Consider the following 17,879-nt stretch of genomic DNA (forward strand, 5'->3'; position numbering starts at 1 on the left):
GTTCGGGCAGAAGCTTTATACTAATCGCGACGATGAAGATGAATGATGATTAGATGAAATTAATGAAGGGCCACCCACCAAGGAATACGCCCATTCCAGGACTCGAACCAAGAACCGTGTGGTTTGTCCAGCACACCAGCCACTGAGGCGACTGAATGTAGACCAGAGGTAGCACAGATATATAATGGAAAGCATGGCGACTGCTACATTTCAACATTTGCAGTGCAAGCCTGACCTAGGGGTATAACGACAACTCTTATTCATCTGTTTATTGTTATGGAAGCACCCATTTGTGGATGAAAGGTTTGAAGACAAGGACGGAAAATATTGTATTTTAACCTTATTTTCTTTCCTTCTTTCTTTTAAGGATTCCTAATCGACTTCATATCAGGGCCAGTTGCTTCCGGTTTCACTTCGGCAGCAGCTCTGGTCATTGTGACGTCACAAGTTAAGGATATTCTAGGAATTAGCGTCTCTGGGAGTAGCTTCATGGAGATTTGGTCGGGAATTATAAAACAAGTCCACAACACAAGGTTATGGGATGCAGTGCTAGGCTGCAGCTGCATCGTAATTCTTCTGCTAATGAGGGTAAGTGATAGCGGGTGTGTTTCCAATCTGGCCTGTGTTTTGCTTTTCACAGATTGTTTAGACACATGATTTTCCAGTGATAGCAGATATCTACGTATTTTGTCTCACGCACCGCACCCTCTTGTGTTAAAACTGTTAAGCTTAGATCTGCAGGAATAATTACTAAGTACTGAAATTTTAGCAAATAGCTTCTCAATTACAAAGCAATTAGGTTTGAACAATATACAAAATAATTATACAGTTGCCACACAGAAAAACGTTTAAGATTTTAACGATGGTACAGTTTTGTTATAACTTATTGCAAGTATTTGCATTTGAAACTTCGTGTTTATCAGCTCTTCTCTTTTTGCAGCTCTTGTCCAGGATTCAAGTTGGTCCCAAAGACCCCTCGCTCCAGTCTATGTGCCACAAGATCATCAACAAAACCCTCTGGCTGATAGCCACTGCAAGAAACGCCATATTGGTGATAGCATGCGCAGGCTTTGCTTACGCCATCTCAGAAAACAATATTGCTCCATTTAAGCTCACTGGTGAGTATGAACGTTTAGGTTTGAAAATTTCTTTGTCAGTGTATTGCTCAGTACGTATAAGCACATCTCACAGACGACCCTCCAGTGTCTGACTTAGGAGGGTGTGTGGCTTGGGACATGCAATGTACGCGGGAACTATACCCAAGATTTTTCAGAGCTGAAAAAAATGAGATTTTTGTTCCTTAGTCTGAAGTACAGTCAACGGCAAAGATAATAGTAGGCAAATTGTCCACCGCTATTTAATTACTTTTTTTTATTCTACATCCTGTGTTGTTTTAAGGAATGAAACTATGTTGTACAGTGGGATCCATAAGTATTACCGTGCAAATTGTCCATCACCATGTTCGTGCACCATATTTGACCCAATAAGAGCTTCAAGAATTAAAATAAAACTCAAAACAAGCTGTTGACAACTTCTGCACCAGCATACATAATAATCCATTGCTTAAAAACGCATAGGATGTAATAGAAATATTAATGAAAATAGTCATGGACAATTCGCACGTTAATACTCATGGATCCCACTGTACGAAGCAGGCATTGTTCTCTGCTTATTGACGTCATTATTTCAATTCATTGTCATCACAATGTATAATACAGACCGAATTAAAATGGTGGTGGACAATTCGCCTACTATTTCTTTCACCGTTGGGTGTACAAGGGGTTCGATATCACAATATAAGTATTATTTCAATTAATAAACAATTAATTTATATATATTTCGTGTCATTACCTACGAGCAAAAACCAGAACATGTTGATGGTTACAACCAAGAATTGTGGGAGACTTATAAACGCACCCAAATTGATGTTCCTTTCCATTTTCGATGTGCCACTGGTTCAATATATTTAATTACAAAACTGGGCATCTTCAATATCAAATACCAGGAAAATTATTATTATTGGATTTGCCTGATGAAGTAATTGTATATTCGTTTGAGTTTTCTGATTGGTATTCTCGTACATTTTTCAGGTTTTCTGCCCGGCGGACTACCGGACGTCAAGCCCCCACCATTCAGCTATGTTGACCACAACAATGTAACTCTTGGCTTTGTGGACATGCTGTCAGAGATGGGATCAGGCATCATTGTTACCCCATTGGTAGCTCTCATGGAGAACATAGCTCTGTGCAAAGCATTTGGTAAGTACTCCTAAACTGCTAATTCAACACAACAGTGATAATGCAGAATGACCCACAAGTGACATAACCCAAATTTTGGTCGCTTATAAGATGAAAACCGTATTAAATACACCGAGTTTTCCGAGTTAAGAAGCCTCGTCAATTGGGACATTTTAAAGTCAATTTCATGGCCACGTCACGTCATCATCGCATTAGGAATTTAATAGCTCAAATCAGAATGGATATATATATATATTTTCCATATATTAATTTCGGAAGAGAGAAATAGGCAAATTATCGCATTCTTTATTCGATTGTGACTGATAGAAAATAAATAATCAAAGTCCAGGATTTTTTGTCCAGAAATGCATGCAATACATATTTATCATAGTGTATTTATAAAGGTAATTTAACCAGATTAGTAAGTTATTTGAATAACATTACATCAAAACAAACGTTTCTACTTTTGAATTATCAATTACAAAATTACGACACCTTACAGACAACAAATCTCTATGCTTTTGACGTAATGCAGGCTAAAAAAAACTTCAAGGAAACATATCAGCGAAATTACAATGTTGCATTACGTAGATGTTAAAACACCTCAGCACATGAAACCCAGTTGTTAAATACATTGACGTTACCTAAGTGGGAAACTATAAATGAGTTTTGTTATGAGCATTTTTTAAAGCAATTTCATGCATGTTTAGTTGTGACATTTTTTTATATTTGCACAGTGCAACACTGCAGTACAGATTTCCGTATCTACTCTCTACTTAGAATATGTAAATACGCAGTAAGCGATAGAATACAAATAAACGTATTCTGAGGAAATGTTCATGGTTCATTTCGTTATCTGTACTTATCTTGTTCTCCAGCCGCAGGGAAACCTGTAGACGCCACACAGGAACTTCTCGCCATAGGACTTTGCAACATTGGCAACTCCTTCATGCAAGCCTTCCCCGGTACCGGCTCCCTTAGCAGAGGCGCAGTCAACAATGCTAGCGGAGTTAGGACTCCATTTGGTGGAATTTACACTGGTAAGTTAGCACACTTTTATCTTGCAATCTTTCTAGCTCCTTCAAGTTCCAGACATATTGGAAATGTACACTGCAGCGTACATAGTAGTAGTATTTTTTAAACAAAGTTGTTAGTCCTTGCACTTTAAACAAACCACGTGTTTGTTGCTCTTGAGAGATTGGGCAAATAGCTGATGAACTCTTATCTGACTCTTAATTTGAATTGAGATTTTGGACTATCATATACATCACTAATGTTACACATTTTATATTATTATTCCAGGTTTGCTGGTTATTCTGTCTCTCCTCTTCCTGACCCCATGCTTCTTCTTCATCCCGAAGGCCACTCTAGCTGGGATCATCATCGCAGCTGTAGTTTTCATGGTAGAAGTTCGAGTAGTGAAGCCGATGTGGAGGTCGAAGAGTAAGTAGCAGGCAAACATTTAAGAAATAATATACACAGTGTATAATCCGAAATAGTATTCAGTTGAAAAATGATCAACTTTGAAACATGCACATTCTACTCTTCATATTAGTCTGATGACTTATGAAACATTTCATTGTAGTTAATTCACTTACACTTTATCAACTTGAAATTTGGGTAAAAGTTCGGTATATCGGAGACACATTTCTTCATTTCTACACAAGAAACTACTTATGGAAATGAGTTTCTGCAAGCTTTCCAACATTCGTCGAGATATTTTCTTTCATCGTGGGAATATATTTGACCGGGAAATCATGTACTTTTCAAGAGAAATAACTCACCGAGGCACAAATGCCATTGCTTTCGCTATACGTGAACTGCATGCTGCGTACGTTTGATGACGTAAGCCCCTGTCAGTGTTACCAACCCCTTTATCACTATGCTTGCCTAACCGAACCAAACTTAACCTAACCTTATCGGAAATGGTTCGTGGGGCTATCCGTCAGCTACCCGTGCATAATGTACAATTTTCACACGTGACGAACACGATAGTAGGTATTTTTCGGCGAAGAAGGTTGGAAACACTGCATACCCTCAACTTGAGTCAAAATGTGCCCGCCATAACGTGTGTTCCGGAAGCGAAGAAAGGAATCAAAAAGATCACTCTGTATGTGAAAAATTGTCTTTGTTTCCGTGTAAAAAGCATAATGGCACCTTGAACTGTGTCTCCGATATATCGAACTTTTACCGAAATTTGTATTGTTATTAGAAGATTTTCATTTGTGATGATTGATTTCCTTAAACGATTTGTTAGAGCTGATTTCCTGTCAACAACTTACATAACTGTTCACTAAGACCAATGTTGTAATTGAATTTGAATAAATGTCTATCGTTTTCCATTGCATCATTCTTTTGTTTCCATTTCAGAGGTTGATCTAATCCCTGGCCTCGCTACCTTCGTCTGTTGCCTTGTCATAAGTTTGGAGATCGGAATTCTAATCGGAATATGCATCAACATTGTGTTCATCCTTCATCAAGCCGCAAGGCCCAAACTCTCAGTGGAACAACTACAGGTAAGCGTTTTTGTAAAGTATGTTTAGTAATTCACCACATAGAGTACTTTGTAATAGCCAACGAAAGATGTTCACCGTTTTCTATATAAATAGTAGAGTTAAGTCTGAACTTGACAACAACGCAACGGTTCTTTCAACTGTATTTCAATTTTATGATTTGTAATAAAATAATAAAGAAAGGTACAGTATGAGTTCTTATGACTGAAGGGTAACATAAGAAATCTTAGTCTTCTCCCAGCGTTTGAAGTGGAAATTCCTACCAGTTTGGGGAAAGGTGGAAGGATTCCTGTATTGATCAACATGGCGAAAATGCAATGCAAATTATCCTAGTGGGAGGATGCTTTGTGAGATTTTTCTTAACTGGGGGGAGGACAACGATCCCCCACTTTGAGCACTTCTCCTCCCGCCTGAAAAAATCCTGTGTGCACCCTTGGTGACTATAGTTTGATGGGCTCATTTTTCTGACCCTGTTTTCCTGCCTGCAGGAAAAGATGACTGCTAAAATAAATAGCACATCTCCCTATTTTGAGGCTACATTCTGGTACGCCACTGACTTATCTTACATAAAATCACCTAACCATGTTAATTCAATAGTCCCGGACTAAACCTTGCATTCAGCCAGTTTAGCAAAAACGGCGATTTGGTGCCAAAACTACCTCGAGTGGCAAGGACAGTTTTTCTCTTTGTAGACGTGGCATAAGAGGAGCAAAAAGTGGGGGCAACTGCCTCCCTAATCGTCCCAACTGGCTAAAACAAATGAACAGCCATATTTTTTTTATATAAAAATCGAACTGTTATTGTGTAGTTTAATGCAGGCTGAATAACTGCGAAGTATAATTTCACTCTTTTCAGACACCCAGTGGAATTTCCTACCTCATGCTCACCCCCGACAGATGCCTCATCTTCCCAGCTGTCGACTACGTGCGAAACCTGGTGTCCAAGTCAGGAACTAAGCAAGGTCTCAGCACAATACCTGTTGTTATCGACTGCTCACACATCTATGGTGCAGATTTCACGGCAGCGAAGGTAAGAACGGATGTCGTATTTTACGACAGTATAATCTAACACAACTCTCTATAACCATTTAGAATTATGCATGATACTTTGATGTAAAAAACAACTAGAGCAACGTTAAAAAAATTGCAAGAAAGAAATACCAACTGCTATATACATGCTACAGTAGCAAGAGAGAGTACACAGTGGTGTCATTTTCAGCATGTTGGGAGCTAAGATTATTAATATGCGTTGCTCTTTTGTCTAGGTTAATGGCAACGGCGAGGAAGAATTAATTGAAACAGGTTGATTAGAAATGCAACGACACAATCTAGGATTCAAACTTCTAGCATTTCATACCACATCATAGGGGCCGGGCCGGCTAGGAATTATAATTTTAATTACTGATCCGTTATTCATAAAGCAAAAGAACACACAATTATGTTGCAATGAATTATATTCAGATGCAGTGACATTACCAGAATTTTCTTTAGGGGGATATGACAGCAAAGGAGGGGGTGGAATCTTCTATCTTTAGTGGGTGGTTCTATTTGCCATTTTTCCTGCATTTAACGGTCATTTTGTAAGAATGGCTGGTCAAAAACATGCATGACCTCCACCAATCCATCTTAGATATGCCACTTTTAAGATGCACATACAAATACAAGAAAGTAAATTAAGTGTTAACTTCCGATAAGAGGGGTAGCAGAAATGTAATGTCTGGTGCATTCTATTTCATCACTCACTGTGAAAAGATGTTGAAAACTTGACCAGTATCCATACCGTAACAGACAACAAAACATAAACCTTCAAGACTGCTTCAGCACAATTTTATTCCTACATTTTCTCTTTTCTCTAGGTCGTTGATTCTCTGTGCAAGGACTTTGCAGTGAGGAAGCAGACATTGTTGTTTTATAACCTGAAATCCAGCGTCGTAGCAACCTTCGAAGGAGTCCACCCACAGGGTCTTGTTATCTGCTACAGTTACGAGGATCTCGAAGAACAGCTGAAAGGTTGGTACATTACTCAAACCTCTACGAAATATCGCGCTGGTTTGGCCACCTTCGTGCTCTATCCACAGATCTTTCTTGTCTTTCAACTTCTAATTCCTTTGTTTCCTTCCACCTAGTCTTTGGTTTCCTGTTTCTGCATTATCCTTGAGAGTCCATTACTATTTGTTCTTAATGCGTGTCTATTCAAATTCTCGCCGTATCTACTTGTTGATGGTTCCTCATTTATGAAACTTCATAAACTTTAATTTCAGATTACAAGAATTAAACTGAGGCATTCATTTATAAACGCCTGCAATTGACAACTTTCCACGTTTTGCTCTGTCGGAAAACTTAATTTTGCTCGGCTTCTAATGGTTGTACGCTCTAGTGTATTTTCTTTCTGCACAAGTAAATTTCGAAGTCAAATTTTAACTCTGGTCATTTTATGCCACTGTTCAAGAAGCAAATATTTCCCAATTCAAACATTTCTAGCTCCTTTCTCAAAATATCAACTTGTACCCTTATTTCCTTGCAGCATTTCTTTTCATTTTGGTTACAAAATAAAATGGTCATTTCAGAATTTCAGGTAGAATATAATAAATTTGGCCTCTATTTCAATACTAATTTCATTTTTAGTTCTCTTGGATCCTTCTGACAGCCTAAATGTTAGCCTGCTTCTCAAAGTTAAGCTGAGTGTGGTAACAAATCAAAATGAGACAATGTAACTGTCTCCATTAATTGAAAAACTTCGCGATTTTAAGTTTGTTTCGTTAAGTTTCATTAAGTGAAAAAGTTAGTGATTTTCCTCAGTGATTTTATATAACAACGGCAGATTTAAATTTCAAGAACAAATTCATCGAGATCAGATTGTATTGAGAGAGACATTAGCCAATAGTCTAAATTTTAGCCTTCAATTCTCAAAATGTGCTATTATTTATCACGTGTGTAGAAAGCATTCAAAATATATTCACAGAGTATGAAACACAAATGTATATACTATGTATATGCAAAATTTCTGATTAGATCTTAAACATTTTAACATCTGTGAAAATATCACATTTACATATCGCAGTTACTCTTGAAAAATGTTGGCACGAATTTATAAATACTTGGTTAAAGATAAGTGAAATAAATTATTTGTAAGTATTTACTTCAATTATTTTACAATTTTCTATTCTTTATTCTTTTCAGAACGAGCAAGCACAGCTTGATTTCATCCAAAGTTCGAATGAAGATTTGAAGACACTGAAACAGCTGTTAGTACAGGATACATGTGCAAAGGCACCTTGGTTGGTTCGTGTTGAGTGTTGCAGCATATTGACCACTTGGTGTCACTAGTGTTGCATATACCCTCTGTGTTAACTAGTGATATTCTGTGCAACCATTCCACAGACTCAAGAAAAAAGGAAATGCATTTCCTGACGGAATCTGACATTACTCGTAGGTCATGCGACTTTAAACACAACTTTCGTGGCAAATAATGTACACAGTAATATATATAAACACACATGTTATGTATGTACTGACGAATAAGCGAACTTTCAAGAACATGTAGTTAACGCCATAGTTTCAGTTCAGCTATGCGAATGCGAGTTTTTTTTTTTAATGGAAGAGTTTCAGTGTGTTTCAGATTCGAGTGTTTTAGGTCCGAACTGAGTTGGAACTCAGCTTCTATCGATAGAATTGTCTTGAAAATAATGTTTTTGAAACATAGGCCTATTCAAACTAGAGCAGCTTAGTTAGGCAGAGTTATGTTTAAGTGCCATTTTCCTGTTCTGTACGTACAGTATTATTATTATTATTATATATAAAACATTCTGTGATGATATTATTTATGAACTAAACTATGTGTATTTATTCATAAACAGTGGTGTAAAATCTTTGGGTTTGCACTCAGACATACACAGTGGGGATTTTTACCTCGGTAGGACATAACTTGCATTATTTGAAAGAGTGTATAATTCACTGTTTCGTCCAACTAACACGAAGAGTGTGGAGACTGAAATAAAGAGTGGCATCCTGAATGTTGCCAGCACTAGACAGAAAAGTTACCAGTTGTAGATATATTTATCAAGGAATTTGTAAATATCTGTTCTTACACCACTGATTATGATCATTATATATATTTGTAAACAATATGCAACTTAGATACTTTAAATGGCGTGAGTGTATTCCTTCTTTGAGAGAGACTGTAAGCTAAATATAAGTATTTGTATATAAAACCTATATCTGTTGAATGTACCTCATTGTATATATGAATGAATGATATTGTTAAAATATAAATTATAGAAAATAGAATGCTATTAAAAATATTGACGTTTGATTTTATTGCCCTTTCTTCTAGTGGTATTTAGTTGCCATGTTCTATTAATATTTTGCGTGGGTAAGAAATACTGAGAAGGATATGAATATACGTGAACTTGCCTTAATCATTTATCCAATCCGTGGTAGTTTTTTGTAGTTCGTGAAATATCCGAAAGAGGCGCACACTTCTCGTATACCCAACGGCAAAAGAAATATGCGAATTGTCCATCACCATTTTCATTCTGTCATTGTTCCACAATGTGATCATAAATTGAAATAATAACGTTAATAAATACAGGACAACATCTGATTCACATCAACAGAACCCCATACTTTAAAACAACACAGGAAATAGAATTTTAAATAACGGTGCACAATCGATGATATTTGACTTGACGTCATCACGCAATGCACTTTGGGAAGAAACAGCATGAAGCCGGGCAAACAGATTCGCACGCAGGCGCGGATCCTTGGGGAGAGCGATAGGGGTTATAGCCCTACCAACTGCCAGGTTTTGGATATACGTATTATTATGCCTAATATTTTTGAAGACTTAAACGTTCTGTATTTTATCACCAAGTTTAACAGGCTCGAGAATATTTTTTCAAAGTTTGATTGATTGATTGAGTTGGTGTTTTTAAGTCCACTTTATGCACAGTAAAGCTAATCGGGACTGGACATACAGTTTAAAGTTGGATCAGAACCACTATATGCCTCCACCGGGAATCGAACCCGGGATCCCTGATTACAAGGCGACGACGCTATCACTACGATATCGGGGAGGCTTCAAATTTTGATTAAGTCCATTTGATGCCCATGGTAGATTAATTAAAACTGGACCTATAGTTTAAATTAGGATCCGAACCACTGTGCAATAGGCCTCTAAAGGGGGATCGAACCCCAGACCCCTTGAGACAATAGTTCTTTGTTTACTTGTTCACTTTACTCATCTCACCTGATGGTTCAGATGACAATAGGAGGATGCATGTTAACGACATACAATAATAACCATATATTCCAACCCGAACCACTAATTTTGTAAAACTATACTCTAATCTCTAGAACATGGAAGTCAGTACTATATATTGGTTACATAAAACAGTCAAGTATAGGCTACAATTGATTTTCCGTGAGATACCCGACTGAAATTCGCCCCTTCCAACTGCCACTGTTCGCACGTGTTAAGGAAAGCGCATGAGAAGCCTTCTAAAGCGAGAAATTTCGCTATATTTTAAACATACACTTTCCTCATATGATAAAGATACCTTGAATCATTTCGTCAAAGACCATATGCGCACAATGCTTACCAGCCATGTTTTCAACGCAGGAGCTGATGTGTTTGCCCGAAATATGGCGGCGGAGCTTGATTTCGCGCAATGAATTGTGGGTAAGTTTGCTGAATATCATCCATTTACCTACTTGCCTATGGCTGTACCAAACTAACATTATGGTTTCATAGTTCATCTTTCTTTTGCGTAATCAATTGTGGCTGAGAGATGGTGAAGCATTCTGAATAATATCTACAAAATTTCTCAAAATCACAGGTTACTCGAGAGAAGCAACAGAGGAGCAACGGCGCTATACAGGGGTACCCCAAAATCCTTCGGTACGAATTGTACCCCTTGTACAGTGGGATCCATGAGTATTACCGTGCAAATTGTCCATGACTATTAATTTTTCTCTCGCATCCTGTGGATTTTTATGTATGCTGGTGCAGAAGTTGTCAACAGCTTGTTTTGAGTTTTCTTTTAATTCTTGAAGCTGTTATTGGGTCAAATAAAGTGCACGAACATGGTGATGGACAATTTACACGGTAATACTCATGGATCCCACTTTAAATAAGATGCAGCCGTTGAAAAAATCTCATTTTTAGATAAACACAAAACTTTTTTTTGTCTACATTATCTCCCTATTCAAAAGAATTCAAACCACTGTACTGCAGTTTGGAACTAATTACCTCTGTTGATTAAGGAAGTAAAAACTGTTTAAAATGACAGCAAAACGATGAAATGTAGCCCAAAGAAATCTGTTCCTGCTCGGTTTATAAATGCTACAAATGTTTCTACGCAGAAAATCAGTCGAAAAGGGACCTCGATTTGCAGTCCGCAAACAGGTTCATTACAAAAGTCATTACGAGAAGTTGCTGGAACCCCATCACGTGTATATCTGCATTGACAATTCTTATTTACAGTACGGGATGAAGTAGAGTGGGATGTACTGTATGAGAGAGGGTAGTACGCGGCGGGTAATGTCACGCATGAATGTTGAGAGCCACCCCTTGATCATAATGGACGCATCGTTAGCTAGCAGAAGCTTGTCTGAACTTGCACGAGCAGTTTGGTCGATGTCGGCGGAAGTGTTTCACGTTGGTGAAGCTTTTTGTGTTTTTGTCATTTTTCTTATAAGATTTTGTCGGAGGATAACTGCAGGTAAGTTGAAATTCAGTATGGCTATAATAGGAATTCTCACTCTATCCACTACGTTGGTACCTTTAGTTTAAATTGCAACGTAGTTTGCCTCAGTTGTTCCTGTTTTTGTTCACACGAGTTAGGTAGAATGATGGTGACGTGCAGGTGGGATAATCGTACGCAGTGAGTACCATTACCCCCACATGTTTTAAAACTGTTTGTTCTAAGCATATTTCACTGTTTCAGTGAAGCAGGTTTCAGGGTAAAGATGTGACAGGAAGACGGAAGGGAGCATCAATACTGAAGCTGTCTGCTTCCATCACAGACTCCAGACCAAGATAGCATTTCAGATGCAGAGTTGTATCAAGATGACAGTTCAGTTGACTGTAATTCCTTTCCTCAATTCAATGGTACTCAGAACGTGTGTCTATTTTGAGGGGAATTTTGTCGGGATAGGGAGTTGCTCGGTGTGGGTACATGCAGATTGCAGTGATGCAGACAGCGCAGTCAATTATAAATGTGATTTTTGTTCAGAAAAATAGACATGGTATTCTACACCATTGTCAACGTGTATTTTTTTGCGTAGCTACTATTGCCCGCATGGGTGGGCAATGGTAGGTACGCTTTGCATCACTTTCATTTTTTCTTTATAACTCTGTAATTTTTACTTATTTTGAAAATCTGTTCCCAACAATGTAATCTTAAATGTATGTAGTATTTCCACTAAGAAAAAGAGCTTTGTAAGTAAATAAATAATTTCACTGTAACCGTTCAAAGTTATGTGCGCGCAGTTCGCCCTCTCTCGCTAAGTATTATTAAGCAAAATTGGCCATCATCATTCTTATTTACTTTGTTTTACTTAATAAAAGCCTCAAGAAGTGAAAAATACCTCAAACAAACTGCTGACAATAGTTGCACCAGCATACGTAAAAGTACATTCCTTAAACACGTAGGATGCAAGAGAAAAATTAATGAAAAAAGTCATGGACAATGCTTGTATTTCTCACTGTATATTTATTTGGTTTGCTTGTATTTAAGTTGGTTTAATTTCTGAATAACTAGATAAATCTGCACAATGTAACTACTTGAAATGATCGAAGTCAAGAGTATTAAAAATGTATATCTCTGTTGACTTCCAATCAATCATCGAATAATATTATTAGAACTGGGGCTATTTGCACGTTTCACATAATTTAAGAACACAACCCCAATAGCAACAGCTCACGAGTTCCAGTCTGCAAACTATTGGGTTGGTGCGAATGAAATGTCCGCTTTGGCGTCTGGTGGGAAACTTACCTCAACAACACAACACAGGGATTGACTGAGGTCACAGGCCTAACGTCATAAACTCTTTATATGTCCAGCAAACAGGCTGGAGCACGCAGACAGTCAGGAGGCAGTGTGTTGCTGAACAGGGTCATCTGAAAGTGCACCATGGAGAACACACAATTGCGAGTGATTTGTCTTTACGAATTCAAACTGGAACATTCTGATCAGCAAGCCACCAAAAACGATAACAGTGCATTTGGGCCAGGAATGGTAAATGAACGCACCATTCGCCGCTGGTTTGTCAAATTTCGTTCCGGTGACACAGCATTGCAAAATGACCCCCTTGGCCATCGACCAACATCATGTTCGGATGAGCTCCTCAGGAACGCCGTTGAAGCGGACCCTCGGAAAAGTGTTCGTGCCATTGCAGACGAGTTAGGCATACACCATACCACTGTCGTTCGGCGGCTCCGTGTGATCGGTAAAGTGAAAAAGTTGGACTCATGGGCACCACATGATTTGACACCGGTCAACAAGACTCGCCGTCTGGAGGTGTGCAGTTCTTTGAGTGTAAGGAATAACCGGGATGGTTTCCTGCATCGGATTGTCATTTCAGATGAAAAATGGATCTGCTATGACAATCGTAAACGATCAGGACAATGGTTGGATCGTGATCAATGTCCAGGGCGGTTTACGAAACCACCTCTCCACCCACGGAAGGTGTTGTTGCTGGTATGGTGGTCTATGGTGGGTGTGATCCATCATGTCTTTCTCAGGCGCGGTGAAACCATCAATGCAGATCGCTACAGTGCTGAACTCCATGAAATGCACCGCAAACTTCTCCACAAGCATCCAGCAATGGTCCACAGACATGGTGTCCTCATGTTGCACGACAATGCTCGCCCACATGTCGCGCAAAAGACGGTGCAGGCTCTCCATGAGTTGCAATATGAAACCCTTCCTCATCCAGCATATTCTCCCGACCTCTCTCGCACTGACTACCATCACTTCCGGCATCTTGATCACTTCCTGACAGGGAAGACCTTCGCTGATGATCGGGCGGTGCAACATGCCGTTCAGGAGTTTTTTGCGTCGCAGACTCCAGACTTCTTTCGCCATGGAATCCACTTGTTGGCTAAGCGATGACAAAAGTGTGTGGCTGCAGACGGCGACTATTTTGATTAACCAGGTATTGTAGTTTTGATTTTTTTGAACTTTGGCAATGACGCACCTGGGCCGGACATTTCATTCGCACCAACCCAATAAAAGAACAATGTCTGGATTCCAACGAATGTTACAGGGATGAACTCCATATCTAGAGCAAAGCAGAACACATCAACGAACTAAAAGTAACACGCCTTTGATAAAAAAAAACGAGGTTATACACGGACACGCATGAAAAAGACACAGAACATACACCGCAGAGGAGATTGGCCTAGCTGTAGGTCTAAAGCTTTGATAGACTGCGATAATGCTTTTCCAAGTTGTACTACAAGGAAGAGATTGATATTTAAGTACCTTTCAAATACATCATTCCTTACACGCCCTTGAATCATTCGATTAGCCTAGCAGTTGGCGCTGTATGCGAGTATTAATTCTGTCTATGGAAGTAAGTCATCTGATTTAGTCCTATGCTTCTAATAACCTTGATTTATTATGATTCCCGTATCTAACCATATTTATACACCATGTTCCATGTTCGATCTATGTGAAATTATATCCATCTATTAATCCATAAATCTTTGTCATGCCATTGTAATACAATTCGCAATCAAGTAATTTTCACAATTTCGAAGATATATCGAACTTCGATCGAAACGATGATTATTATTTCTCAAAGAGAGAGGAAAACTTGTTCACTTCAGCTTTGTGGACAAGAACTTACGAGATTGGTAAATGAAAGTGAAGATTTTGTACATATTTTTCGGTGATGACGATACTTGTAATTTTAATATTATATCTGAGCACGAAATCCGAATCAAGAAAGTTGGAAGCGCGTGATTTTGCAGTGGTTGGAACAGCCTTATTCACAGAAGAAGATTTGAGAACAACGTGCTGGAAATCTGAAGGACTTCTCTTGCTAGATGCTCGCATTGCCTTCCAAACTCTGATACCAAGGCCCGTGAACATATCGACATTCAGGATCATCATGGAACAAGGGAGTTCGGTAAGAACGAAAGAAATTCTGTTGAACGCTGATAAGGAAAACTTCGTGAATCCACTTGTGGAGTACATGAGGGTTAGCAGAGATACTATCAGAAAGCGAACGAGTGATAGAGTTAGGGACATCATGGAAATTGCATTGACCGATGCGTTCGGCGGTTACATGAGAACTTACCTCATGCCTTTAGTCAAGCAAAAGTATTACGCTGGGCAAATGACTTTTGAAGAAGCGAAACTTCTGTCCGACATCTACTATCAGTTCAAACTCACATTGAAACAGTGCATACGTTTCTGCAGTGACGAGGTGTTGTATAGCAGATGGGCAAGTCCAGTGCAAGTTCCTATGTGTAGCGGAGTGAGGCCTTATGATCTACGGTTGGATGTTTCTGGAGATCCTTGTTCAGAGTTGATAATCACTGAGAATCCAGGTGAGTCTATTTTGCATGAGCGGCTATAGACAACTATAGCAATTTGAAAGATATATTGTTTTATTGATTTGGTTTGTTTTACTCCGCTTTTCTTCCATTTTTGGCTAATCGCGAAGATGAGGATAAGTGATGATAGGCTATGATGAAATTGATGAACCCAAAGGAAACACATGCCCAGGCCGGGATTCGAACCAGGGACCCCTGGCGCCGTAGCGCGCTGTTATAACCACTCTGCCATGGAGAGCAGCTTTGAGATATATATATGCTAACAGCACTAAACCTGACCTGCCAAACCTTACTCACGCATGCATCTAATAGCATAAACAAACAAAACTTAACTTGCCTAACCTATTCAGATGTTTATTTCTGCTGCTATTGGATGCATACGCGGATAGGTTAGGCAGGTCAGGTTTGGTGCTGTTAGCATATATATCTCCAAGCTGATCTAGCTTTGGCTAGTCGCTCGTTATTTTTCCGTTACGTTCCAGCAATGTTGTCATATCCTCAACTTGAATTTTCATACCCTCAAAACAGAAATGAGTAACTATTGGTAACTTCTGGATAATATCCTCTCATATGTGGCAATGATACATGGCTACCATCTAATTTTTGTGATTCCTTTCCCTCTCGTGCAGATTGACTGTTTCTAAAGCTACATCCAAAGTTTTTAAGTATGTTCAAACGTGAATTTTACAAAGATTTTGGTGTAGGCGTTACGTTTTTTCAATCTTATTGCGCAATTTTCGCGTCACCGATTCAATCAGTTGCACAGTACGGTAAATCATATATCGTAACAATCCCTAAGATTGTATGTTTATTTTATTAAGTCTCTCTGAACGCTTCATGTTGACCAGGGCATTCACTTGTTTTTCTCAGCTGTCTCAAGCCTCTTAGGCATGTTTACAATGCATTGTGTTGTGCTATGCAAACCTCCTGAGCATTCAGGAAACAGGTAATACTTCTGGTTATGGAGTCGGCGGTTTGCATGGTAGCAATTATAAGAAACACGATTCGGCATTGAGGAAGAGCTCGATGGGCTAGGAATATAGAGGTGAGACAAGCTGAGGGGGGACTGACTTTTGGGATTGAGTTGAGAGGGAGAAGGTGGTCAGCAAGGCAGTAGGTGAGAAGTGGAAGGACGCTTTGGTCAGCATAAGAGAGAAGCTTACAGAGGACTTCGCTATTTTGATTCAGCTAAAGACTTCAGATAGACAGGTAATTATCCTACACCCGGCCATGATTCAGGTTCAACGGTTCATAAAACCCAACGAGTGACCATTGTCTTTTCTGTAGTCTAGTTCTTTAGTAATTTTGTACCTTTCGCATTGCCAAGCGATAACTCGCCATGTTAATGACGAGTGGTCTCATCAAGGATGAATGATGACCAATTTACATCACCCCAGCAATTAATTGCATAAACAACTGGTTCAGATCCCTTCATTCTTTAGAATGACACGATATCAACGAAACACTAATCCTTATTAACAATGATTTTAGACACATTAGTTATAACTCACGCACCCATTGTGAATATGGTAATTTCCCATACCTAACTGCCTAACCTAACAGTTTTTTTCTAAGATGGAGGAGAAAATTGAACAAAATGGGAAACGGCGCAAATAGTTACACTAAAACTACTGCCTGTTTAAAGGTTATTTAATTAAACAGCAACAGCATTGGACATGGACACCCACAGGATTTCTTCCAAGGTGGACCAAAAGTTTCACATACAAACGTAGTTGCAAACACACATACACACACGCCTTGATGCACGCATATACAGTCACGGACACTTCTGACTTGTAACTACACAACTGATTTTCAATGGTATCATTACAACCGAGTAGTGTCCATGACTGAACAGTCACCAGCAATAGCAATGGGACACTCAGATCCTGAAAGACTCCTGCAAGGCGTTGTGTGTGTTGCCTAACTACAGCGATAAGTGGCTTTTAATAGCAAATTTTCAATGGTAACTTCTATCACCGCCGTAGAGTTAGGCAACACACATACCGCCTTACAGGAAAGCGAGTATTTCAGGATCTAGGTGTCCCATTTTTATTGCCGGTCAGTGTACATAATACTTCATGTAAAACTGAACTATTATTTCCACAGATTGCATAAAGTCAACGCGTTTACTTCGTTAACGCCCAAGAACTAAAGGAAGCCGCCGCCACGGACGTGGGTGGGGTTAAACAGCGGGCGAGTTGTTTTCGTCCAATCACACTCAACCTTCAGCCAATGGACGCAGCTGTCATCCTGCTCGTCTACTCCACGTGGAGTCTCAGTCACATGACTGCGGATACGCTGTTGCCGTAGTTTACAACTTCAATGTGGATACCGTGGGAAGGTGCTAGTGCGGGGGAGGGACAAGGTGGCGTTGTGTGGCAACACTGTGCGTTGAATGTGATTGTTGCAGCTGGTGGGCGCGCTCCGTGGACTCCAAAGCCAGCCGGTCGTTAACGAAGCTAGCGCGTCGACTATAACCAGATATGTACGTATTATACGATTAGATATCTAGATTAACAGAAAACAACTATTTCATTACAAGATTAAACATGACAAATGA

General features: G+C 39.2%; 2 protein-coding genes across 4 annotated transcripts in view; both read left to right on the top strand.

Annotated features, from left to right (window-relative positions):
* Esp (Epidermal stripes and patches) overlaps window positions 1-9,043 on the top strand; it is a 34,802-nt gene extending 25,759 nt beyond the window's left edge. For all 3 annotated transcript variants that reach the window (XM_083110296.1, XM_083110295.1, XM_083110297.1), the window contains exons 5-13: window positions 368-588; window positions 941-1,118; window positions 2,091-2,258; window positions 3,116-3,277; window positions 3,540-3,680; window positions 4,608-4,753; window positions 5,606-5,779; window positions 6,606-6,759; window positions 7,930-9,043. In XM_083110296.1, the coding sequence (XP_082966422.1) occupies window positions 368-588; window positions 941-1,118; window positions 2,091-2,258; window positions 3,116-3,277; window positions 3,540-3,680; window positions 4,608-4,753; window positions 5,606-5,779; window positions 6,606-6,759; window positions 7,930-7,949 (1,364 nt within the window). In that variant the 3' untranslated portion in view covers window positions 7,950-9,043. The remainder of the gene's footprint in view (window positions 1-367; window positions 589-940; window positions 1,119-2,090; window positions 2,259-3,115; window positions 3,278-3,539; window positions 3,681-4,607; window positions 4,754-5,605; window positions 5,780-6,605; window positions 6,760-7,929) is intronic.
* A 5,358-nt stretch (window positions 9,044-14,401) lies between these two features.
* The window catches only part of LOC145978013 (uncharacterized), a 37,622-nt gene continuing 34,144 nt past the window's right edge, over window positions 14,402-17,879 (top strand). The window contains exon 1 of the mRNA XM_083110391.1: window positions 14,402-15,310. Within this exon, the coding sequence (XP_082966517.1) occupies window positions 14,650-15,310 (661 nt within the window). The 5' untranslated portion in view covers window positions 14,402-14,649. The remainder of the gene's footprint in view (window positions 15,311-17,879) is intronic.

This window comes from Lepisma saccharinum, chromosome 24, assembly GCF_977018435.1.
Source record: "Lepisma saccharinum chromosome 24, izLepSacc3.1, whole genome shotgun sequence".
Taxonomy (NCBI): domain Eukaryota; kingdom Metazoa; phylum Arthropoda; class Insecta; order Zygentoma; family Lepismatidae; genus Lepisma; species Lepisma saccharinum.